The sequence below is a fragment of the Amia ocellicauda genome, chromosome 9, assembly GCF_036373705.1.
Source record: "Amia ocellicauda isolate fAmiCal2 chromosome 9, fAmiCal2.hap1, whole genome shotgun sequence".
Classification (NCBI taxonomy): domain Eukaryota; kingdom Metazoa; phylum Chordata; class Actinopteri; order Amiiformes; family Amiidae; genus Amia; species Amia ocellicauda.
This window is the reverse complement of record NC_089858.1, coordinates 36,799,963-36,825,090: the sequence shown is the minus strand read 5'-3', so window position 1 is coordinate 36,825,090 and position 25,128 is coordinate 36,799,963. Positions and strand designations below refer to the sequence as shown.

At 45.5% G+C, this 25,128-nt stretch overlaps 2 protein-coding genes across 2 annotated transcripts; both read right to left on the bottom strand.

The window, feature by feature from the left end:
• Positions 1 to 5,383: 5,383 nt before the first annotated feature.
• On the bottom strand, positions 5,384 to 17,213 carry ddx56 (DEAD (Asp-Glu-Ala-Asp) box helicase 56). The gene is made up of 14 exons (XM_066714346.1): positions 17,100 to 17,213; positions 15,003 to 15,164; positions 12,858 to 13,012; positions 12,551 to 12,721; positions 10,492 to 10,582; positions 9,735 to 9,976; positions 9,345 to 9,494; positions 9,054 to 9,167; positions 8,654 to 8,748; positions 8,210 to 8,283; positions 7,937 to 8,026; positions 7,434 to 7,539; positions 7,089 to 7,201; positions 5,384 to 6,963 (listed from the first exon to the last, which is right to left on the bottom strand). Exons 1-14 carry the CDS (start codon positions 17,154 to 17,156, stop codon positions 6,874 to 6,876), a joined length of 1,710 nt encoding a protein of 569 aa, XP_066570443.1. The 5' UTR covers positions 17,157 to 17,213; the 3' UTR covers positions 5,384 to 6,873.
• Positions 17,214 to 17,494: 281 nt separating this feature from the next.
• On the bottom strand, positions 17,495 to 23,098 carry LOC136759378 (transmembrane emp24 domain-containing protein 4). The gene is made up of 5 exons (XM_066714349.1): positions 22,891 to 23,098; positions 21,083 to 21,183; positions 19,879 to 20,004; positions 19,413 to 19,559; positions 17,495 to 19,119 (listed from the first exon to the last, which is right to left on the bottom strand). Exons 1-5 carry the CDS (start codon positions 23,045 to 23,047, stop codon positions 18,970 to 18,972), a joined length of 681 nt encoding a protein of 226 aa, XP_066570446.1. The 5' UTR covers positions 23,048 to 23,098; the 3' UTR covers positions 17,495 to 18,969.
• Positions 23,099 to 25,128: the final 2,030 nt, after the last annotated feature.

Genomic DNA, 25,128 nt, shown 5'->3' with positions numbered 1-25,128 from the left:
CAAGTCCGATCCGTGGAGGCCCCACTTCTCAACTTACAGGACTTAAAGGATCTGCTGCTAGTGTCTTGGTGCCAGAAACCACAGCACACCTTCACAGGTCTAGTGGAGTCCATGCCTCGACGGGTCAGGGCTGTTTTGTTGGCAAAAGGGGGACCTACACAATATTAGGCAGGTGGTCATAATGTTATGGCTGATTGGTGTATATACACTCACCTAAAGGATTATTAGGAACACCTGTTCAATTTCTCATGAATGCAATTATCTAACCAACCAATCACATGGCAGTTGCTTCAATGCATTTAGGGGTGTGGTCCTGGTCAAGACAATCTCCTGAACTCCAAACTGAATGTCTGAATGGGAAAGAAAGGTGATTTAAGCAATTTTGAGCGTGGCATGGTTGTTGGTGCCAGACGGGCCGGTCTGAGTATTTCACAATCTGCTCAGTTACTGGGATTTTCACGCACAACCATTTCTAGGGTTTACAAAGAATGGTGTGAAAAGGGAAAAACATCCAGTATGCGGCAGTCCTGTGGGAGAAAATGCCTTGTTGATGCTAGAGGTCAGAGGAGAATGGGCCGACTGATTCAAGCTGATAGAAGAGCAACTTTGACTGAAATAACCACTCGTTACAACCGAGGTATGCAGCAAAGCATTTGTGAAGCCACAACACGTACAACCTTGAGGCGGATGGGCTACAACAGCAGAAGACCCGACCGGGTTCCACTCATCTCCACTACAAATAGGAAAAAGAGGCTACATTTTGCACAAGCTCACCAAAATTGGACAGTTGAAGACTGGAAAAATATTGCCTGGTCTGATGAGTCTCGATTTCTGTTGAGACATTCAGATGGTAGAGTCAGAATTTGGCGTAAACAGAATGAGAACATGGATCCATCATGCCTTGTTACCACTGTGCAGGCTGGTGGTGGTGGTGTAATGGTGTGGGGGATGTTTTCTTGGCACACTTTAGGCCCCTTAGTGCCAATTGGGCATCGTTTAAATGCCACGGCCTACCTGAGCATTGTTTCTGACCATGTCCATCCCTTTATGACCACCATGTACCCATCCTCTGATGGCTACTTCCAGCAGGATAATGCACCATGTCACAAAGGTCGAATCATTTCAAATTGGTTTCTTGAACATGACAATGAGTTCACTGTACTAAACTGGCCCCCACAGTCACCAGATCTCAACCCAATAGAGCATCTTTGGGATGTGGTGGAACGGGAGCTTCGTGCCCTGGATGTGCATCCCACAAATCTCCATCAACTGCAAGATGCTATCCTATCAGTATGGGCCAACATTTCTAAAGAATGCTTTCAGCACCTTGTTGAATCAATGCCACGTAGAATTAAGGCAGTTCTGAAGGCGAAAGGGGGTCAAACACAGTATTAGTATGGTGTTCCTAATAATCCTTTAGGTGAGTGTATATGTGTTATATATGGGTAAAGGAAGGCCTGACTGATGCTGGTACTGGTCTGTAGATGCCCAGAACAGGTAAGCTGTGAGAGCAGTGCCGTCCCATATCAGCACACTATCACCAGGCCCAATACTCGATTGGGGCTGTTAAAGTGGAGATAATGGAGAGGGCCAGGTAGATACCAAATCTGTGCAAAGGTTTGAAAATAGACAGTTTAGACTGTAGAGATGTCATCAGTAACCAGGTAATGGAAGAGAGATGATTTTCATGTCATCGCTATCTCTGCACAGGGTGAGAACTGTAGATTAGCCCCCAGGTCTCTCGGCCACAGTTCAGCCCGTGTGTCTCTCGCCCACACCCTGGCAAACTTGCCACTCACGGGTGTCCTTCACCCAGTAATTGTTAGGTGAACTTTTATGATAATCACCTCTTTAGAGACTAGCAATATCATAGATAGACTGATAGAGAGGTCATTGACTATAGAAAGGGTAAATTAGACATTTCAGCATTTTGACAATAAACCATGGCACACAGCATGCATTTGCATTAAATTGCGTGGAGAGAAACAATTACACTGTGAACTAAAGACATTGAAGCCTGAGACACATCCCTCTGGTTTGCCCTGGAGATCTGTTAACCATCTTATAAGCTACGCTGAAATTTGTGTTCGCCCTTAACCAAATCTGGACCTCACTGTGGACTGTGGGTCTGAAAAGACAGCGCCCCCTGTCATAGCTCGACTATACAGCGCTGTGAAGCAAAGCATTTTTTTTCTAATAATGGAAGAAAAACAAACAATCGATTAATAAAATGACTGGCAGGGAAAGACACAAAACCGGCCCAGAAATTGCAGACATGCACCTTCTCCACAAACAGCTGACTTGTTGGGAGATAACTGTGTAATCAGGATGACTTGAAGGTGGTTTCTATGTCATATTTTTGCATGTCAGACCTACTGGCCTTGATAACGTACTCAGAGCACTGGCAGATCAGAGATTAGATGAGTAAGCGAGTGGGAGAGACACCTTTGGGCCATTTCAACTGTGGAGCTGGGGATGGCTTGGCTGCCAAAAACAGGTTGTTAGCCCTCAATATCATTAGTGTTATCTCATCAGTGTCTGCTGTAAACAGGACTGTAAAAAAGGAAGGATACTTTCAGTTCCCGATTAGTTAAAAAGTATATGTATTAAAAACAAATCTGCAGGTTTTCACACATCATTGTGGTTGCTACAGTAACTGAATAATCCCTGTATGAATATGATCTTATCATATTGTCTCTCACAGCCTTTCTGCATGAAAATCACTGTTTTCCTGGTTAGCATTTGAAGGGGAACTCAGTGGATCTCAGTATTTGAAGGCTGGTGTACTTTGGCAGAAAGGAAGAAGGTAACTAACTGGTCAGTAAATCAGTGGGTCCAATTTTTTAATGCCTTTGTAATTTTTTACAATTGTTTTCCTAGTACTCTTCATAGTCCTTTGAAATCGGACAAAAGCACAAGTGAATTGAAACACCTTGAATGCCGAGTGTGTCCCATGCAGGAGTTAACTGCATACTAGAAAGATCCTGGCTGGCTTTGCTCTGAAACATTCAATAAATTCAAGGCCTGTGTTTTAGGTGCATTAAACTTTACCTGTTTGGGAGAAACCGAAACTCCACAATCATGTTGCCATGGACACCTCCCGCTCACAAAGCGGTTTTGGACGAAAATCCCATATTTATGGAACAACAGATACAGATACTCTGTCTCCATATAAGGTATGCCTTTAAAACATTTTTAATATTGGATATGCTTTCTAAACTAGGATATACTAGGATACTACTTTTTCACATTTTTAAACTAATAAGACCAACTTAATAATAATATAAAAATAGTATATTCTTTCTATTAATAATTTAAACTTAGAATCGTCTGTTTAAATCAGGTGGAGCAGGCTTAAAATCTCAGCTGATATCTAAACATCATACATGTTAAAATAGATCCGTGAGTAACACAAATCTGCTTTTAATAATTTGTTTCAATAAACAAAAAATATTTTGCTTTATTGCATTGTGTTATTAAATCCTTTTGTAACATTTAACCCATATTTTGATGCAAACTCCACCTGTTAATCAAAGTTTGCCCCGATGATCATAAATTTAAAATCAGGTCATGTCATTCCAAGGCCGAAGTGATAACCCTTGTGTTTATTGCCTTTATTGAATTGCTTCAGATCCTGATGGTTATGAATGATATTGAAGCTGAAGGGGTTTGGAGTCTTGTCTTGGCTGTTCCCTCTATGAAAGCCTTTTAAAGAAAGGCCACTGTGCTATTTTATGATCATGTTTTTAATAATTGGTTAGTACCTGCTATAAACATGAGGAAGCTGAATCTGTGAGATTAGTAACAAATTGCTCTTGGCAATCCAAACATTCCTCTCTCTCTCTCTATGTATGTGTGTCCTATCGTGGAACAGAAGGTCTGCAGTTTATTTCCTTATTGAGAGGCAATCTCAATCTTGCCAAGAACAAACGGTGGCAAGAAACTAATCAGTTCCCCTGAATGCTGGTACAGCAAAAACAAAACTAAAAAAAACAGGCTTCATGCAAAACCACTGATCCCACAACATCAAAACTGAGACCTGGGGCCCACAATTCATTTGAATACAGATGGTGTGCCACCATTTGATAAATGGAAGGGAGAATAGACCTCTATCAACACCTTCCTAGTGACTCTGCTGAAGTAACAATAGATGACAATGTGGAGCATGATTTCTTTCAAAGAGAGATTGACAGAGTTGTTGTAAAGCGCCATTTATCAGTCTGTGTAGGTGACGAGCAGGAGACAGCAACACGGACAACCACCTGTCTGCAGCGTGTGTGTGTGTGTAATTCTATAATTATCATTCCATAGAACTGTCGCAGATAAAGGCCCTTCGTACTATGGATAAGGTGCAATCATGATTTTCTTCTGGTGTGTCAGCTTTCGTTACTGCAACAGCATAGTCCCCCGTAATCAGGCTCTTGGTACATTAGTCAAGGTCGCCCGTGGCTCAGTGCCAGGCCCTCGCTGGCTCCCAGCCCCTGGAGGTGTTGCGGCCCCTGGCTGGGATGTCATAACACACAGGGCTCCAGTCCCCAGAGAAGCAAACACAACAACATCATCCTTGTTTTTCTGGCACCATAGCTACACTGGGAGCTGTGGGTGGCTTGGTTTGTTTTGTTTTGTCATTGAATGATAATGATGTCCCTTGCATGCATCCGGCCTGAAAACAGTGCTCAACAGTGCTGTGTTACTGTGACGATTGTGTACCTGAAAAGTGCACGGTCTGTAAGGTGGACTTTTCTACCTAAACAAGGCCCAGACCTCCCGTTTGCCATCACAAAAAACACAATTCCCAGGCAGTTTTCACATATGCTTTAAAAAACTTGACATTTAACCAGCTTGAACCACATTATTGGGTACAGCTGATAAGCACTGCCCTTTGACCTATTCGTTGATTCACTCTTCCTTATCAGCAGCAACTGCAATAATGTCATTTTCATTAGTCCTTGCAAAACATTTATTTCCCCTTTTTTGTTTTGCATGCTAGCTTGGCGCTGAATAATATATTTTACTGCCCCCCTCCTTAAGCACACCTAAGGCACCAGAGGGGGTTCTGTAGAAAAGGCAGGTGATAAAAGACACGAGGTACACATCTGCAAACTGTGCCATCTTGGTGAGGGCAAAGCTGCCAAACAGGCGCATCTGCTGCCAGAGTCTGCGGTCAGAGCCCATTGATGGTTGATTTTTCGAACACTACGAAAAGTGTAAACTGAAGGGAGAACTTGCCTGCCCCCTACTCTCGATGGCACTATTGTTTCCCAGCATGCACTCCCAGCTCCAGATCACTGTGCCACCTCTCCACTTCATCTCTGTCCCTCTGCTTCTGGGATTTCTAAATAGCATTAGCTACTAATCATAAACCACACTGTGGATGCGTACATTTACTTTTTTTTGTTTTATTAAATCTGGTTTCTGAGGTGGACCTTCAACACAGAGAGACTTCCAAAGGCAAGCGATTATGTTCAAAATCTGCTGGATTAGGGATGTACTACCATTCGGGGATCCACAGAGACATTTTACCCAACATGGCAATCTTATTTGTCTTACTCTAACCACCTCCAGTTCCTGTCTGTTAGCCGACGCTCTCCATACTTTACCTTTAAAAGACCTGCTATATATATATACATATATATATATATATACATACATACACACACACATTATTATTTTTTATAACCTATCTTTTGTCACACTGGTCTTCACACACCAGTTTATCTTTGCAGTAAAGCAAGATGAGAGTGCAGAGGCTGCAGTCGACACATTAACCTCAGTGACACAGTGTTAGGTAAGTCTGTCAGGACCTTTGGCTGTGATGCCTACACTCTCATCTACCAAAAAAGTTTATCTTGTTCTTGTTTGGCCTATGTGCAGCTGTGTTGTTTTTATACAGTTCTGTGCAGTTAGTCAAGGGAATGCTTCAGCAGTAATTAAAAACATTGTGTTTATATAATAATGTCAAGTCCTTTACACATTTAAAAAAGGCATAAAAGTGGCATCTAATCAGTCAAAACTAAATCCAGTCACAATTTGAACTCTGAACTGGAATCCCGATCAACTACCTTCAAGGGGCAAGTGGTAGGAATACTGTGGGAATTATCCGGCAACCTGCTGGACCCATATCCAGTCAGATCCGAACACAATTCTACAACACGCCAAGGGTAATCTGGCAGAGCAAAGACATTTAATCTGAGGATTCATAAACGCTGTAGCTCCCACAATTAATAATTTAAATTGTATCCTAAATGACGTACAGTAAGATACTATTATCTCCAGCAAAAGCTAACATGTCAACCTGACCATCTATGATCAGGGTGTTTCTGACAACAGCAACTGTCTATTCTTAAATGGCCGCTGTCTCCGCCTAGTGGACACATTAGAGATGGCAGGTTTCAGGGTCACACTCTAAGTGTCAGTGGCTAAAGTGACAAAAGCTTAAGTCTGGGGTGACAAAAGCATTATAGTAATAGAAAAGAGTCTTTTGTTATTTTAGAAAGTGAGGGAAAAAAAATAACACAGAACAAATGACCAGGATGGAGCTGAAGACGGGCTCTCGTGAACAACGGGACTTCCAGCTGCCGGCTAATTGGAGTTCATCAGCGGGCATTAAACATGGATGTGTCACGTCTCAAATTTCCCCCAATAGTGTCCACAGAGCGCCAGAGACACAAGCGGTCTAATGAATGCCAGGCAGCGGGTTTGTGTGAAGGCAGCGGGGTCCCCTGCATGCAAAGCTGGTCTTGTCTTTGGGTCCCGTGCCCCTCCTCGAGACCAGAGACGCAGGAGCTCCGCTCAGTCCTATCAGAACAAAATGTGATCGGTGGACCGGTGTCCTTCTGGGCATCTGAAGCGATCCGCAGTCCCGTCAGCCTCTTAAGACTGGGTCCTCTGGCCGCCTCTTCCTTTGCCCTGCTTCCCAGAGTAGCGGAAGTTCTTCAGTGGGTTGCTGCTTCTCGTGTGACGCTGTGGAAAACAGGACGGGACAAAACATGGCCCGTTAACCCGCTGAAACCACACATGCGGGCGGCCCAGATCAACTGAAGCCAAACCCCCCCTCGACTCGGGCCAAAGATTCCCGAAACACTCACTTTAAAACCCTTGATCAAAGCTCTGCCCCCTTCCTGGGCTCCAGCCACCGCACGGCGCCGCTTCTTCTTCCGGCTGATAATGGGATTGGCCACCCCTCTCAGAGTAGCAGGGACTTGGCACACACAGACAGAGGAGGTAAGTCAGCACAGGGTCATTCACACACACTGAGCAGAGACGAGTGAATGAGTGGCGTAAAAACAGGGCTGTGGAGGAGCTCCTTGACATCAGATGAAGACTTTAAAATAAACAAATAACTGTCATGAACATGTCATGAAGAGGCCATGAGTGCTGGACGGCCCAGCTGTAGGGTGCGTGTGTGTGTGCGAATAGGAAGAGCTGCTCACTGAGGTACTCTGGCACATTCTTCAGGTGCGGTTTGATGATGGCAGGGTGCAGGTCGCGGTCGTGGCGCAGCAGCTGCAGGTCCCGGGGATTGTCTTCAAAGTACGTCTGTGGGGAAAACACAGTGAGAAAGAAAGAAAAGGAAAGGAAAGCTCAAAGGGCAGAGTTTCTCCCATCTCCCACAACATCGATCCCCAACTCTCTATCAGATGTTTATTTATTTATTACAATCATTTCTTAAGATTACAGACCATAAGCGCATCTCAACTCTCATCAGTTGGTATAAATTAGTACACCCATCCTTACATATATGTTCCAAAAATCAATGAAGGCAAAGTTCTGCAGGGACTAATTGAGATTTATTACAATCATTCTACTGCCTTTCCACATAACGGGAACAGTGCCCTCTGCAAAGCCAGAGCTGGTTAAGAGTCCCAGTCTTGGCCACTGAAGAGGCATGCTGGATTGTCTCAGCTTGATGTACAGACCAGGAGAGGGGTCTGACCTTCAGCTTCTCAGAGTTGAGCAGCTCGTGTTTGATTTCCTTCAGCCGGGCTTCCTTCACGGCCTGCTTGGTAACGGACCGCATGGCATCCTGTGGAGAGAGACCACAGATACTCAAGACCCTGGGCACCGCAACGTATACCAGCTGCTTCACCATCACAGACAGACCTTTAATATCAAAAGACTTCACTCCAGGGACAAACATATGCCACATGCCCCTCGTAACCCCCTTCAACTCCACACCATCGGCCTTCAAATGAGACGCACAACTCACCCGACACCTGTACCTGAAGCCCTCGATCTCCTCCATCTTAAACCCGTACGGCTGCAGGGCACAGTCGGCGCTGTCTGAAACACAGGAGGAGGAACGTGAGTGCCTAGTCACACACGCCACACCACAGGGGTATAGACTGGTATCCAATAATGATGGGGTGCTGGGCACTCACGCTCAATACCGTCACAATCTTTCCGACACCTACTGGATCTGAACAATGTTCCGAGATGTGTTCCATAAACACTTCTGGTCACGTGACACTGGGTTTTGAAATACTTTGTCATGTGGTATTGAAAGAAACCTGTTCAGTTATGTGTTGTGTACGCATAGGGTACAATAGCCCTATCACACGAGGAGAGCCTCGTTCCTCCCATTGCTAGTATTCAGTACAGAGTTGAAAGCATCGACAAAGAAAGAGAGAGACGGGAGGTTGGGTGGGCTGACCTCCAGTGAGGGCGTCCTTGATCTCGGTCAGCTGGGGCAGCTCTGTGTGCGACACGAAGGTCAGTGCAGTGCCGGGGTTATCGGCTCGAGCAGTCCTGCACAGAGAGAGGGAGAGGGTGAGGGAGAGAGAGGCTTTAGTTATCTCTGTTCTTAAACAGGCTGCTATCACAGAGATCTACAGAGCAACAGCAGGAGTGTCTTGTGTGACACGCACCCTACCTATTTAACCCATTTGAGGGAGAGGGAGACCAGATTAGCTCCTTTTGCTGTGATTTAATGAGAGACTATCTTCCTACAAAAAAGGAAATCTGTATATCTTCCACAAAATGTTGTGAGCAAGCCTGTGCAACACTCAAATGCTTCCCCTCGGGGGAAAGGCAGCACAGGGGACGGGGCTCACCTGCCAACTCGGTGGATGTAGGACTCGATGTCGGCCGGGAAGTCGAAGTTGATGACGTTGGCCACGTTCTGGAAGTCGATGCCCCGGGAGACACCGTACTCCTTGTCTTTTCCCCTGAGGAGATACGAGAAGGGGCCCTGTCAGGACACCAACCTAGCCAGGAGCAGGGGAGGATATGGAGAGGTCGGCCCACAGGAGCACAGCAGCCCCCCACACTGGGCTGGGCTCCACTCCCACATCCACAGGGCGAAAGACCCTCCATCGCCCTCCCATTCCCAGCCCAATACCCACCTCCCTCCTTTCCCTGAGCCCTTGTTCTTCTTCTTGGTGCCTTGGCTGCCCTCTCCCTCCTGCGCACTGCCAGGGTCGGCCAGGCTCTGCTCGTCGGTAGCGATGATGTAATCATAGAAGCCCTGGTTGAACTGGCCAATGATGTGGCACCTGGGGAAGACATGAGATCGGCAAATCAAAGAACTGCAGCTCAGATGGAACACCTATCAGGGACTCCATAGTCAAGATAGAAATTCCATCCATGCAGTCACCTATATAATAATTTTGTGGACATCTACAGTTTCGTGGCTTAAATGTTTCTTTCGGATTGAGCTGCTGGACTAATCAGAACAGATCCATTACTGGGAGCTCCACCCCCACCAGAACCTCAGAGGCCCCGCACACACAGACCTGGAGTGGACCGGCAGCTCGGAGTTGAGCACGCAGGCCGGGATGCTGAACTGCTCCAGGAAGAGCTTGAGGCGGTAGCAGCGGTCAATGGCGCTGACGAACAGCAGGGTCTTGCCGCGGACCAGGCCCAGCTTCAGCAGCGTGTAGATCAGCAGGAACTTGTCTTCCTCCTCACACAGCACGCTGTACTGCTTGAGCTGGGAGCTGTCGGGCAGCTGGGAGCCCTGCAGCTTCAGGGTCACCTGGAGGAACAGGAGCTTGGGTCACCTCCTGTGTGGAGCCTGGCTGGGGTCGCTCTACGGACAGCCACAGTGATCCTATCAGCGGGTCTCAGCCCTGCTCATGGACTCCCACAAGTCTCTCTGTTGTTGTTCCTACCAAGCTTCCAATTACTCATTAGAACTCTTTATCCCACTTATTATTGACCTAATCAGGGCTTTTTAAAATTTTAAAACCTTTGCAGATTGCATGTTAAATGGTTAATAACACTAGAATTCTAAGCTTAAGTGTCAATGTAATAGAGAGCTCGTCTGGTACAAACAAAAATGGTGGCGTCCCAAGAGCAGGGCTCAGAACCATTTATAGTAGGAATAATCATCACTGTGTACACCCCTTTAGTCAGGCATAGATGCTAATTATGTGTCTGAAGGGGAAATCAATAAGAATAATCATCATATTATCACATCATCGTCACCACAGTAAGAAATCAGTAGATGCGGTTTCTAAATGCTCCCCGCTCCCCTCTCCCCAGGCTCACAGGGTTGTGCAGCACCAGCTCCTTCAGGGCCTGCACGTCCTCGTTGAACGTGGCTGACATCAGGAAGGCCTGGTAGATCTTGGGCAAGTGGCTGCGGAGGAGCACAGAGACAATCAGCACATGGTCAGGGAACACACACACAGCAGCAGATTCCTGTCAGCACTGCACACACACTACCGGACACACATTACTGCACACACATTACTGCACCCACGCACTCAAGATTGACCGTCGCCTATTCCAAGAACAGGCCTCAGGGAAAGCCGCAGTCCCTCTGTACTGGGTGTGCCTCTTCTATGGTACTTAACTGGGCACAAATGCTTCCAGTCAGTGAAGTTATTGGGACGTGAACGATCTGGGATGTGCATTCTAGATAAGTCTTCGGTCCAGGAGGACATATTTCATGGAGAGCAATGAAGCAGAAGTAAGGTGGTTAATGTGGAAAAATAATGACTTAATTACTTTTCATAGTCATAAATTACCTGGATCAAAGTGTTTCAGAATTATAATATGACAGAAAAGGAAAGAGGAGCAACAAACACATGAATACATACACAGCCAGCTATTGCTATTTATTTTGTATTTGCTGTAACTCGAATGCACAGTTATGTTTCCTAACGCAGAGCGGCAGTCTGAGTGTGGTTTGGAGAGGAAGAGTCAATCGTTTAGTCAAGTAGACTGTACAAATTAGCTAGATAGATAGGTCTTATACATTTTGTATATTGCTGTTGTGACCGGAAAACATTGCCACAGGATGCTAATGTTAAGGCATTTTCATTGCAGCTCACATTGCTAAACTGGCAATTGAATGAAAATATACAAAAAATTTAAAAGAAAAACATTGGTCGGTCAATTATTTATAAAACAAATAGTCACAACTTTTATAGTTCATTTGAAATTGTGAGTCTGACACGAGGTGCATTAGAGTTGACAAGTCTGCTGTTATTATGCCATTTCAATATGTCTTCTAATAATGTATTTTTACATAGATATTTATTTAACAAAGTTGTTGTGTTAGTTAAGTATTCATCAATTACAACGTATTCATTTATGGGGAAACTATTTGCAATAGAGACATGCATTTATTGCTGCATAGCGGAGCTTCTGCTAAAGAGAAACGTGCGGTTTGTTTTCATCGTGTCTTTGCTGGCGTGCATCGTATTGACCAATGGAAAGGACGTTACTGTCTGTCATCATTCCTAGAGATTATATATTTTTTACCCAACCACACACTGTGACTCTATGAATATCTAGCCAATCCAATGAAATCCTTTTAATGACGTGCAGAGGCCCAGAGAAGGGAGTAGCACTGAAGAGGAAGAGGAGTCTGAAGAGCAATAATGTGTCACCATATAACACCCTGTTTCATTTGTTAGTTTAGTGTGTATACAGATCCCCATTAGCTGGCATGTTATTGCATACGTGATTGATAAATTTGAAAACGATGCTCCCGCACACTGTCTCTACTAGCAAGTGCTATAATTCAATAGAATGCAGTGTTTTGGTCAAAGACCTTATAACACTTGCAAGTAGAAACTGTGTGGGAGCATGTTTTTCTATCCAGATCCTTTTCCCTCATACACACCTGTCTACTCTATACAGGTGTGCAATTAGCTTGTTACGGTGATTGATTAATTACCTGAATAAATGCCACGTTTTAACATGTTCACCACACATGTACGTAGCCTCATGCATTTTTGGTGATGTTTGCCTTTGGCTGGTAAAAATACCAAGTGGCTGGTAAGTTTTTTCCTTCTACCAGACACAGTGGCTAGTGGCCAAAAAAGTTAATTTTATCCCCTGCAGATAATGTTCGATCCTGATCCAGGTTATTCCTCTAACTGAATAAATCCAATCTTTAATTTGTCCTTTATAGGCGTTTTCAGTCCTAACCATGACATGAGACTGAGAGAGTATTTATTTCTCTCCTCTGGGTTTGATGGGCTATTCAGAGGGACATCCATCCTAAATGTACTGATTGACCACTGTGACAGCACTCGTGTTTGTGTGCGGCAGCGCGGCACAGACCGCTGTCCAGCCCGGGCGGGGGGGGGCTCACCACAGCAGGCCTTTGAGGTCGCTCTCGAAGCCGAAGGAGAAGAGCAGGTCGGCCTCGTCGATGACCAGCATGTCCAGCGAGCTGCGCAGCATCAGGTTCTGTGCCGTCAGGTGGGCCAGCACCCGCGACGGTGTGCCCACCACGATGTCTGGCTTCTCCATCAGGATGGGCCTGAAAAACACACACTGGGGTCAGAGCTAAACACGCAGCACTGTGGGACAGAAGTGACCAGTGCAGTTTCCTCAGGTTTTCCTTCCTGCTTGAGCTCATCATTGTGTCAGTTGAATAAAAATAGTACAGTCCTCACCTCTGTGCCGAGAGCTCCGCTTTGCCCGAGATGTCTGCCACGCGCACGTCCCGGGCACAGAAGCCGGTGAGCTGGCGGATCATTGTCTGCACCTGCTGCCCCAGCTCCTTGGTGGGCACGAGGACCAGAGCACGCACAGCCTGCTCCTGCACGGTCTGCAACACACACACACGCCTCAGCAAATCCTGACACATATCAAACTAATCCAGAAGCGATTTGTTAAATAGTGGGAGCCATTTAAATACCGTGGAATACCACGTAAGTACAACACTGCAGTAAAGCAGTGATGAAATAAGAACTTGCTAAGCGCCCGTAGTGAAAAAACAGTAACCTCTGTAGGTCACGGTGAGCGGTGGAATTAAATATTTTTTTGTTCTTCTGTTCTGGATTATTTTCTGCATGACCTTCCCACAGAAGTCAAAACAGCAGAGTCCCTGACCTCCTTCCGGCAAGACACACCTTTTCAGACAGTACTTGTATTTTTGTCATTTACTCTCCTGTAAGATTGCACTTATACAACGCTTTGTCATACTCTTGCCTTGTGGTACTAGTACTCGTATTGTTTATTTTGATTTCCCCTATGCTCCCTTTCCCTTAGCTCTTAACTTTGACATAACATCTTGTCTGCACTCAGCTTTTACAATCCAGGATGTAAGACTTGTGTTTGTTTACTGTATATCTCGTATACACTTATTATTGCACTTTGTATTGATCTTATATTTTGTAAGTCACCCTGGACAAGAGCATCTGCCAATAAAGTAATAATATATAAATATACACTCACCTTAAGGATTATTAGGAACACCATACTAATACTGTGTTTGACCCCCTTTCGCCTTCAGAACTGCCTTAATTCTACGTGGCATTGATTCAACAAGGTGCTGAAAGCATTGTTTAGAAATGTTGACCCATATTGATAGGATAGCATCTTGCAGTTGATGGAGATTTGTGGGATGCACATCCAGGGCACGAAGCTCCCGTTCCACCACATCCCAAAGATGCTCTATTGGGTTGAGATCTGGTGACTGTGGGGGCCAGTTTAGTACAGTGAACTCATTGTCATGTTCAAAAAACCAATTTGAAATGATTCGACCTTTGTGACATGGTGCATTATCCTGCTGGAAGTAGCCATCAGAGGATGGGTACATGGTGGTCATAAAGGGATGGACATGGTCAGAAACAATGCTCAGGTAGGCCGTGGCATTTAAACGATGCCCAATTGGCACTAAGGGGCCTAAAGTGTGCCAAGAAAACATCCCCCACACCATTACACCACCACCACCAGCCTGCACAGTGGTAACAAGGCATGATGGATCCATGTTCTCATTCTGTTTACGCCAAATTCTGACTCTACCATCTGAATGTCTCAACAGAAATCGAGACTCATCAGACCAGGCAACATTTTTCCAGTCTTCAACTGTCCAATTTTGGTGAGCTTGTGCAAATTGGAGCCTCTTTTTCCTATTTGTAGTGGAGACGAGTGGTACCCGGTGGGGTCTTCTGCTGTTGTAGCCCATCCGCCTCAAGGTTGTACGTGTTGTGGCTTCACAAATGCTTTGCTGCATACCTCGGTTGTAACGAGTGGTTATTTCAGTCAAAGTTGCTCTTCTATCAGCTTGAATCAGTCGGCCCATTCTCCTCTGACCTCTAGCATCAACAAGGCATTTTCTCCCACAGGACTGCCGCATACTGGATGTTTTTCCCTTTTCACACCATTCTTTGTAAACCCTAGAAATGGTTGTGCGTGAAAATCCCAGTAACTGAGCAGATTGTGAAATACTCAGACCGGCCCGTCTGGCACCAACAACCATGCCACGCTCAAAATTGCTTATACCACCTTTCTTTCCCATTCAGACATTCAGTTTGGAGTTCAGGAGATTGTCTTGACCAGGACCACACCCCTAAATGCATTGAAGCAACTGCCATGTGATTGGTTGGTTAGATAATTGCATTAATGAGAAATTGAACAGGTGTTCCTAATAATCCTTTAGGTGAGTGTATATGCAGTGACTAATTCTCGTCCGTTGTAAATGTACACCTGACCTAAACAATACCCCCGCATGTGAGAATCCCATGTCATCAAATGCACGCAAGTAGTGAGCACTGCAGTGTGGGCCGTGGTGGATCCGGGCCTGGGTCGGTTACCTGCTTGGCCGTGAGGATGTGCTGGATGATTGGCAAGGCGTAGGCGGCTGTCTTCCCGGATCCGGTCCTGGCCCGGGCGAGCAGGTCCTTCCCGTCCAGAGCCAGAGGGATGGCCTTCTCCTGGATCAGAGTGGGCTGAGCCCAGCCCAGGTCGGCCAGTGCCTGCAGGGTGGACGGACAACAGCGCACATTGTATCAACTGTACTATAAGCACGTACCGTGTGTATCCCTACTACTGCAGACCTGAGGGGTGTACTACGAAGGGAGTTGAACCTACTCAGATTTAACTCAGGGTTATCAAGGAAAATCAGGGTGCCTAAACTGGTGTTAACTGGAGTTCGTGCGCGTTCGCGTGAAGTGGGTGCGCATGCTCAGTGTGTGCACAGTGTCTGTGCGCCGGACTGTCCCTGGAATAATGCAGCTGATAATGTCAGGATATGAGGGTTTGAAGAAAAAGAAAGGTTAGCGGATAAATGTAACACTGTGGCGCCAACAAAGCCAGGGAGGCCTGTTGGCAGCGCACTGCCGACAGAGTCAATTCGTAACAACAGTATTCTTGTCATATGATCTCTATTTTGTCTTATGGATTCTTCTTTTATTTGTAATATGATTGAGATGTAAGGACACGTAAAATAGTCTATCTAAATATGTGACAACAATTAGGATAATTCAATTACAGCCTACACATGGGCTACATCTCTGAAATTGACTCGTTACTCACTGTTACTGAATTAAGATCTACTAAAGCACCCAGGCTGCAGGGCTGCCTGAATGAATGTAATGCTATTGTGTTCAGAATATCTTCATTCTAACAATCATTTCAGCTGCAGCCCCAGTGGAAAGCGCACCTGCAACAAGTCCGGATGAAATATACAAATATTCTATCAGGTGGTGTGTATTAATAATACTCATCATTAATACACAGTACAGATGTGGTGTGTAGCCTACACCTATAATAGTCTATTTATGTGTTTACAGCAAACAGAGAAATACATAGTGAAAACTGGAGGAGGGCATGATTCACGCATATTTCGGAATCCACTCTTGGTCGTGGCTCCCCACCTAATGTGTCTTTCAGTGTCTTGAATACTAGTAGAAGTTTTAAGGACAAAATAATGTAGACCAGCCTACATGTCAGATCAAATACGATATGATCAAATACCTGATGCTGTGACATGACTTCCTATTCACTTAATCCCCCTCATGTTCTCCCAGGGGTGCTCTAATGGGGATGTGCGTACAGTCAATCGCACCAATCCCCCTCGGGATTCCTACGGAAAACATGTGTTCCGTATATAGGCCCAGCATATGCATATTAAAAATAGACCAAGTATTTTTATATTGCGAATTACCTGCGATCGCATAAAAAGCCTCTTTGATCTTTAGAAGGATTAAACGGCCAGGGACACAACAAATGCCTGCAGCAGTTCAGAGAGAGCGAGTGCCAGAGGTGCAGCATCACCGCTGGGACACATGAAGTGTCCGCTGCAAAACACTGTTCACAGTGAGGGCATCACTCCGAGCGCCATTGACACGGCTGGCCCTAGAAGCGGCAAAGACACTGAATTCCCTCGGATGAGAATCGATGTCTTTCATAGAGAGCCTCATCGGGGTGAGCTAGAGAAGCTGCCCGGTCTCCACACACACTCGCCCTGCGGAGAGAGCCTCTCACAACCCGGGCCCAATGTCGGTTTCGTCCCGACAAGACTGTGGGCAAAGAGGCGGTGCTTTAAAACCGGGATAACCACGAACATGCCCTGCTGGAGCAGTGTAGAGATGCGCGTATACTGCCATAACAGCAGACCTCGGGTAAAACGTATCCACCTTCGTAGTGCCGGTTAACCGGGAAGATACACCCGACCTCACAGTTACTCCTGAACTGACCTGGATAAACCAGTTACCTCGCTTCGTAGTGCAGCCTCTGCCCATAGCACACGACTGCGGGTGTAAACAAGCACGGAGCCCACGACCGCCTCACACGCCTGGCGGTTTCACTCCCGGCACCAGGTCCCGTCATGTCAAACACACGGACACGATCCGAGCAGAGTAGGGTGCTTGGGAGTATAATCTCTGATCTGTTAAAACAGTGTGGCTTACCTTTAACAGGCGATCATCTAAGCCCATCTCATGGAACTGCAGTCTGTCAGCAGCCATTGCTTCCACGTGTGCGCGACTGGAGAGCAGGGGGTGAAAGGGCTGCCGGGATACAACCGCGAGAGGCAGCAGCGCCCCCCGTGGCCAGGAGGACAAACTGCACTTTTAACTTCGACGCGTCGACCCTCAGTTATCAAAGCTGAAACAGAGACCTTCATCTGGGACCTGCATTGCTGCCAGCCTAGTCATGCAGTTATCACTCGTGTTCCCTAATATATGTATATTTACAATCATTTTACATTCTGCAAAGTGACCAATATGATTCTCAGTATGCATGCATTTGCCAAGCTCATGATCTTCTCAGTTGCTTTTGTCAAATGTAAATCACAACACAAATATTCCGGTTAGGTTGATTTTATTAACTGAACACACTGCTCTGTAGTGAAAGAGAGAGAGAAAAAAAAAGACCACAATTAAACAGACAAATAAATTATTAATTCTTAAAAATGGGAATAAGCAGATAAAGTGGAGCTTCTTCCCATGGGCCGATATCCTTCCACAACGGTTTCAATATTTGAACGTGAATTCTCCGTAATTAATTAGAAATCCAAGACCGTTCTCTCTGGTCTAAACAACTGCACACGACACTGAAAGACACCTGGCTGAGTAAGTACAGGAATTATTCCTCTTCCATTTGCCCACAAAATGAGGCTAAATAATGTACTGTATTGTACTGTACTACACATGGCATAACCTGTCAAGTCAAAAGCATAATGGAGAGCTGAGAAAGCACTTGTAAGGCCTTTTGTGCTTCTGTGCGTGGACTGGAATGTGTGTAGAGCGATATCTGATTGCCTGAGCAGCACAAAAGCAGTGTTCAAGGCGGGCTCAGTTTCAGACGGGTGACGGGCGGCTCGTTCAAGTGCTCAGGCCTCCCTCCCTGCGAGAAGAACAGTCACGGGCAAAACAGCAGATTATAAATAATCACACAGACGGAAACCAGAGAAATAAACGCAATAACTGGTCAGAAAGTGGTTACAAATATACTGTGAACCTGCGACATTTACAGCCCAAACCCACCGACCTTAAAAAAACAAAGTATAATTTAAACGAATGTCTAGCTTGCAAGCAATGTGCCACTTCTTCATTTTAAGAACCCTTCCCATGCTTTGATTTTACATTTTAGTTTCTTCAGTAAAGAGACTCCTTCTCGCACATCCAGCCCCCCGCACACAGTGACAGCACTACAGCTACAATAAGTTAGAACTGCTAAAAACGTACCTTGACCTTTTCCTCCAACAGCTATCAATCATTCTGAATTAAACCCTTTGCATCAGTTCATCTACCTTTGTGAATGTGTTCAGAGATTAATTCAACTATCCAGCATCCTGCCACAACCCTGACATTAATAGTATATACAGCATGAGAACTTCCCAGAGATTAAAGGACATCCAGAGTTAGAAGCTCTGTTAGATGGGTTATAAAAAGAATACTCAGTTCAAAATGGCTGCTTTAAAGGTCTTGTTACATTCTGCCATCTACGTATAAAAAAGAGCATCTTTGTGTATTCAAAGGGGATCTTCCTTGAAAAGGCGGAAGATAAAGGGAGATTCAATCTTGTCTTTTTTTCTTGTATTTCTCCTTCCCTGATCCTGACCAAAAACGAAAAAGGTCACAACACGTCCTCCACAAACCCCAAGTAAAAAAAAAAAAAAAAAAAGTCTTCAGATCTCTAGGCATCCCCGAGAGCCTGAACTGGGGGTTTGTAAAGGGCGTGGTCACAGCTGTGCCCTGTCCAGTGTGGAGCGAGGAGAAGGGGACTTGAAGACGGAGGGGGAGGGGTGCTGGAGGTGTGTTTGTGGGGCGTCGCCGATTACACCAGTTTTTTGGCCTCGAAGAAACTCTTCAGGTGCTTCATCTGCCAGATGCCGGTGATGATGAGGATGACGGTCTGGGCGATGGACCACCACAGCACGCGCTGGTTAGTGCTCTCACTGGTCATCCTGAAGCGCTCCTCGCGGTACTGCCAGAGAGACACATACACACGCACAGGAGCACCGTTAACACAACGCACTAGCTGCTGGTTCCTCAAAGCAATAAGACGTCAGGGAAGAAAACAAAGGTGACATCCTACGCAAGAGACTAGGACGATGTCAAGATGCTTTTTTTCCTCTCTTTCTATTAAAAGAGCCTTGTAATTATCACCACGTTCTTTATTATGAACTGAACTGAACTTCTGCATAACGGAACAGATGAGTGTGTATGAGGAGGCGTAAATGACTGCACTGGTCTTCCACGGCCTGCCCGCTCCCTCACCCGCTGGTAGTTCTGCTCCTTCTGGATCTGCTCCACCTGGTCCAGCAGCTGCCGGACTCTCAGCTGCAGCTCGGTCAGCTTGTCCTTGGCGGCGATCTCGGGGTAGTTGTTGGTGTGTTCCCCGACCTGGATATCCAGGTGGACTCTCTGCAAGACAGGGGGCGTTTTAGGATGGAATAGAAAACATTGCGGAAAGAATACAAAGAAACACAAACAAATAGATGAATAATGACTAATCTGAGTGGTAGGTGTTGAAATTGCAACTATCAAAAAACATCTAATTGTTCACAACTTAGATTGGAGTGGTTTATTTCATTAAGGCCAGTTATAATGAATGCTCCCACTTTTTCCTACAATTAGAGCCTCGCTACTTTAACCTAATTAGTTTGACCTCATTTTGCTCATTGAAGGGGGTGACTCCGGCTCTCTCCTCTGCCATAGAGGCTTTGCGTGCTGCCATGCTTACCAGCTTCCCGCCTGCGAAGAGCAACATCTTGGTCGAGTTGGAGTGCAAGCAGATCTGGTGCTCTCCGGGGGTGTGGGAGGTGAAGGTGAAGCGGCCTTCGGAGCCGTACTGGCGCGAGAGCACAATCTGCGGCACAAAAAACGGCACACTGAGCCGACTCGGAAACAAGGCCAGCCTACACAGTGAGGAACAGCATGCAAATCTAAAGGGCAGCAGGTACCGGCTGGCAGATACACTAAACACCCACACATAAGCACAGAGAAAGAGCAACAACCTCCCCCACCGGCGGCTGTCGGAAATAGGCCTGGATAAATACGTGATAAATGCCTTTCCTAGTATTGACAAATATGTGCCCATGCTCTTCCGTTACATTCTGTTACACTTCTGATATCCGTAGCCTCTAAAGATGAACTTCTGCACCCTGGCTGTAAAATATTAACTACTAGATTTTAATGAGAAGGGGATCAATCAATAGTACCGACCAGCAGGCCATAGAACAGTACAAGATACAACAGGCACGCTGCATTTTACTAAAGGTGAATGAATGCTGTTTTCCTATTAAACCAAAAAGAAAACACAAACAGACTTATAACTTTGAAGTGCTTTGGCCAGGACGTGACATTGACAACAACTCTAGATAAATGTGAAGCTTCCAGATTTCCCCTTGTAAGGAAAGAAGAAGCATTTGATTGATCAAGTGAGGATTTAGACGTTGTATTCCGAGTTTGTTGCTCTAGATCTCACACTACAAATTCAGTTGGCGCCTTAGATCTACAGCCACTGAAGAAAGTGCACCTTTTGTCTCGCTCTCCCTGGCTCACCGCTCACCTCCTGAGGTGGGCAGCTCTTGGCCCATAGCCCGTGCTTTCACGACTAACGTCAATCAGAACCCGGGTTGCTAAGACCTGGATAATAACCCAGGTTGGTGTGTTAGTGGGAAAGAGGCTTTTGTAATTTACAGCATGTGACACTTTTTTTTTTTTTTTTGCTCAAAAGTATAGAAAATGGTTATTATTCCCCACAAATGTTGCTTTTGTGACCAGGACAGTGATATTTTGAAATTTACCTATTTCCAATGAGAAAAAGGGCAAATGTGTGTCTCAATTTAAAAAATTATGTTACATAGTGTTTATCAGTCAAGGCTGCTTGTTTTAATAAGGTGGGGCTTCCCGTAGCTAATGTGAGTCACGTATCCGGGCGTTACCTTGGTGTCGGGATCCTTGACCTCCACGTGCATCCCCAGACCTGGAGTGGAGGGCAGGAAGGAGGCACTCTGTTTGTCCCACAGCTGTGTGCGGTATTTCCCTGGGAGAAAATGAGCAGCAATGGTCAGCACACCTTCTCTGTGGCACAGGACACTCACTCACTCACTCACACAGATGGGTGACAAATTATAGGAAAAACCTGAATAAATGAGTGGAGGAACATAACGAATGCAGATGCCTCCAAACAGGTTTACTGCATAATACAATGAAGCAATTAACATGCTATCATGCTCTGTGTCATGTATAAAAATGCTGAGCAGGCCCAGTTGACCTCGATGTTGGATCAAGATGGCAAGAGGAAAGGATCTAAGTGACTTTGAAAGAGGGGTCATTATTGGGGCAGGAATACTGTTTTATTGATAAAAGTATTTTACTTTACAATAAAAACATTCATACAAATTTTAATACTTGTGGTCACAAGTATTAATTTTATTGGGGCGGGAATGGCTGGAGCTTCAGTCACAAAGACGCTCAACTGGCTAGTGTTCTCAACAAGTGGGTGACACCAAGAGAACGGTACAGGCCTGACTGCTTGACCCCTACAGTGAGGGGGTCCGGAGGCTCTGTTTTGTTGTGGGGAGCATTTTCCTGGCATGGTTTTGGTCCACTTGTCCCCTTAGAGGGAAGGGTCACTGCAAATCATTTAAAAAGTTATTTTGAGTGATCACCTCAATCCTATGGTGACACATTTCTATCCTGATGGGAGTGGTCTCTTCCAGGATGACAATGCCCCATCCACAGGGCATGAGGGGTCACTGAATGGTGTGATGAGTATGAAAATGATGTGAATCATATTCTATGGCCTTCGCCGTCACCAGATCTCAACCCAATTGAACACCTATGGGAGATTTTAGACCGACGTGTTAGACAGCGCTCTCCACCACCATCATCTAAACACCAAATGAGGGAATATCTTTTGAAAGAATGGTGTTCATCCCTCCAGTAGAGTCCAGAGACTCGTAGAATCTGTGCCCAGAGCACTGAAGCTGTTCTGGCGGCTCATGGTGGCTCAACACCTCACTGATACACTTTATGTTGGTGTTTCCTTTAATTTGTCACACAGGCTATACATAAGTATAGTGTAGAATTCCCCGAAGCAATGCACATTCCTGCCCTTATCAGAGAGATTCCTCATGTCTATATCAAAGAATGATGAATCTGCACATTCAGTTGCATCCAGGAGTTTCGGTCACAATCTAACTGAAACTGAATACAACAATACATTCATATGTTGTACTATTATTATTACTCATTCCACTTAAGGTGCATTCATTAATACACTTTTTGACCCAAATCAAATTGAAATAAAACCGCAAGCTCAAGCTTTGGTCGCAACCTATATAATTGCGTGCATAGTCGACCCCTGCAGGTGAAAGGTGTGAACTGTGACGTAACCGCTGTTGTCCTCCAGGAAGAGAGCACCTGCACCCAGCACATGCAATGTCCAAAACTGGTACACGCCCAGAAACGGGACTTCTTCGGATTTCACTAATGCTTAAAAATACCTACAACACACACACAGATGACTGCCCTGTGTATTAAATAAACGCAAGCAGGACTGACGGGGGAGACATTTCCCCCAGTCTTTGAATGGCTAATGAATGGTTAAGGAGTGAACGCAGGGCCAGCATGCTTGTATATCCATGCCTAACTGACTGTCAATGACTGTGCAGCGCACACGGAGGAGCCGGGCAAAGACAGCTAGGCCACTTGTCCTCTCCCCGGGGAGGGTGTCGCCTGTACTCACCGATAACCATCGTCTCATCGGGGATCTCCTCGATGAAGCATTTCTTCTCCGTCTCGCCTATGTGGAAGTACAGCGCTCGGGTGAGGCTGAGACAAGTGGCGAGCAAGAAACAGCCGAGCACCTGCGAGAGAGGACGCATCCTGCACAGCACAGCCATTGACAGCTGCAGCCTCTCGGACGTCAGCGGCGCCTGCCAGCACTGCACGGAGCCCCAACTGACGAGTGCGCATGCGCCTCGGCGTCTCCGCCAGGGAATGGGTACTGAGTCTGCGCAGTGCTCAGGGGCCTAGCAGAAAGTTACATGCGCTCTTTGTGATGCGGCGGCAGAAAAGAGCAGCATTGAACTGAGGTGGACAGTCGCTGTGGCCTATAACTGGCAATTGTGTAGTGATGGAGCGAATTAACACATTATTTAACGATATTGGAAGCCTCTGTAATGAAACGACAAAATGTAGGCATTCTTGCGGCTGCTGTTAATCCAACCACACAGAACTAAAACAATGAACATGACATTAATATATATCTTTGAAAGAGGCTCCATGGTGGCCCTTAATTAAACCTGTGGTTGATGGAAAGTGATTTGTATTTCCAACCTGAGAGGAGGGAATGGAAACACTGTAGAGATGTATTATGTATCCATCATTGGGGACAGACTGTATTCGGTGTGTCCAGGTGCCCTGGAATGTGGTGCCTTCGGCTCCAGCTGTGTCCAGATGCAGAACAGCAGACATTAACAAATATTGTGACCATGAATACCCGCCAGTTCAGTTCTGCTGCTCAGCACCAAAAGCATTTCCCCCCCAGGCTTCCCATTACATCCAAATAGGCCACTGCAACCATCGAGGCCAGTTCAGTTCTCCATTAATGTGCCTGTGATGTTCTGTCTCAAACAGGGCTGTCCCCTATGTCAGAGCTGTATTGTGTATCCCGTGGGCAGAGGCTGGTTTGTGACCAGACCAGAAAGCATCACTGGCACACAGTCACACACAATGAAGGTTTCAGTATTAAACTGTAGGTGTGCAGGGGATCCAGGGGATATTTCAGCCTGTTTAAATCTGTCCTGTGGGGAAATAAAGACTCAGCCCAAGCATCTCAGGAATATACTTTTTCATATAACACAAAATAAAACTGTAATGCCTAACAGACAATGTAATTGTTCACATTTTCAGTTTGTTTTAGATTTAGATTTGTCAAGTAAATGTAATTTTCTGCTTTTTAATTCAATTCCAGAAGCTGCAGTTATGTTTATAAAAAATCCCAATACTTATCAATTTGACAACATACTAACCCCCTCGTGAAAGGAATGTCATAAGTTTGTGGACATATAAGAGGATATATTTTGCTATTGGGACACAAATTACTGATGCACACAATTAATGGTCTTTGAACTGCAAAAGGTATTTTAGCAGGAACAGTGACCAGAGGACTAAGAGATGAGTTTGAACAGAAACCATGGATATTACAGACATTAAGCACTCAAGGATGTGGAAATGAAATCCATTGTCCTTTTAATACCAAGTGTTTTAGCTTCATCAGAAATGTGAAGGTTATCCAAAGTACAAAAAATAAAAAGGGGAAACTCCATGCCATACATTGAATCAAACAATTAAAAATACCTATCAGAATACCTTTGATAAATAGAGACTATCTCTGTGATTGTGATTCTAATTGACACGTTAGTTTCGGGCTGCTAATAGGAAGAGGTGCCCAAATACAGTACATTCTGCATCTTTGCCCACATCAAGCAGAGTGGGTTATGTAGGAAAGCTGGGAATTCATCCTTTGTGCCGATGGATGCCAGAATTGTATTCAACCTTGTCGGAAACCACAGTCAGCCTCGACAACATGGGCATCTGTTCCTGACTCCGCCACTCTTTGTGTAAAGCAGTGACTACAATTTTCAGGCCTAATTCACCTAAGGTCACCATGTGCCCTTTGGTAGTTTGGGTGTTGAGTGTGATGTATGTACTCTGTGTGGTCCATCCACTTGCAGGTTTTCCATTGCCTGCATCACCCTCGTCTGTAACCCTCCGTGTTCAAGACTGAAGATACTGGGTTCCTTTAACCCGCACACACGCGTATGGAACCGAGAGCGTGTCGCTGCATTTGCCCATGTGCAGGGCAGAATGAAAAGCTGAGCCGGAGAAGATAGAAATAATGTATGTTGTGATTTGGATAGTAGTCATTGTCTACAGGTGACTATGTATATCTCAGTCTCTTAGTTTCCTAAACTTTGTT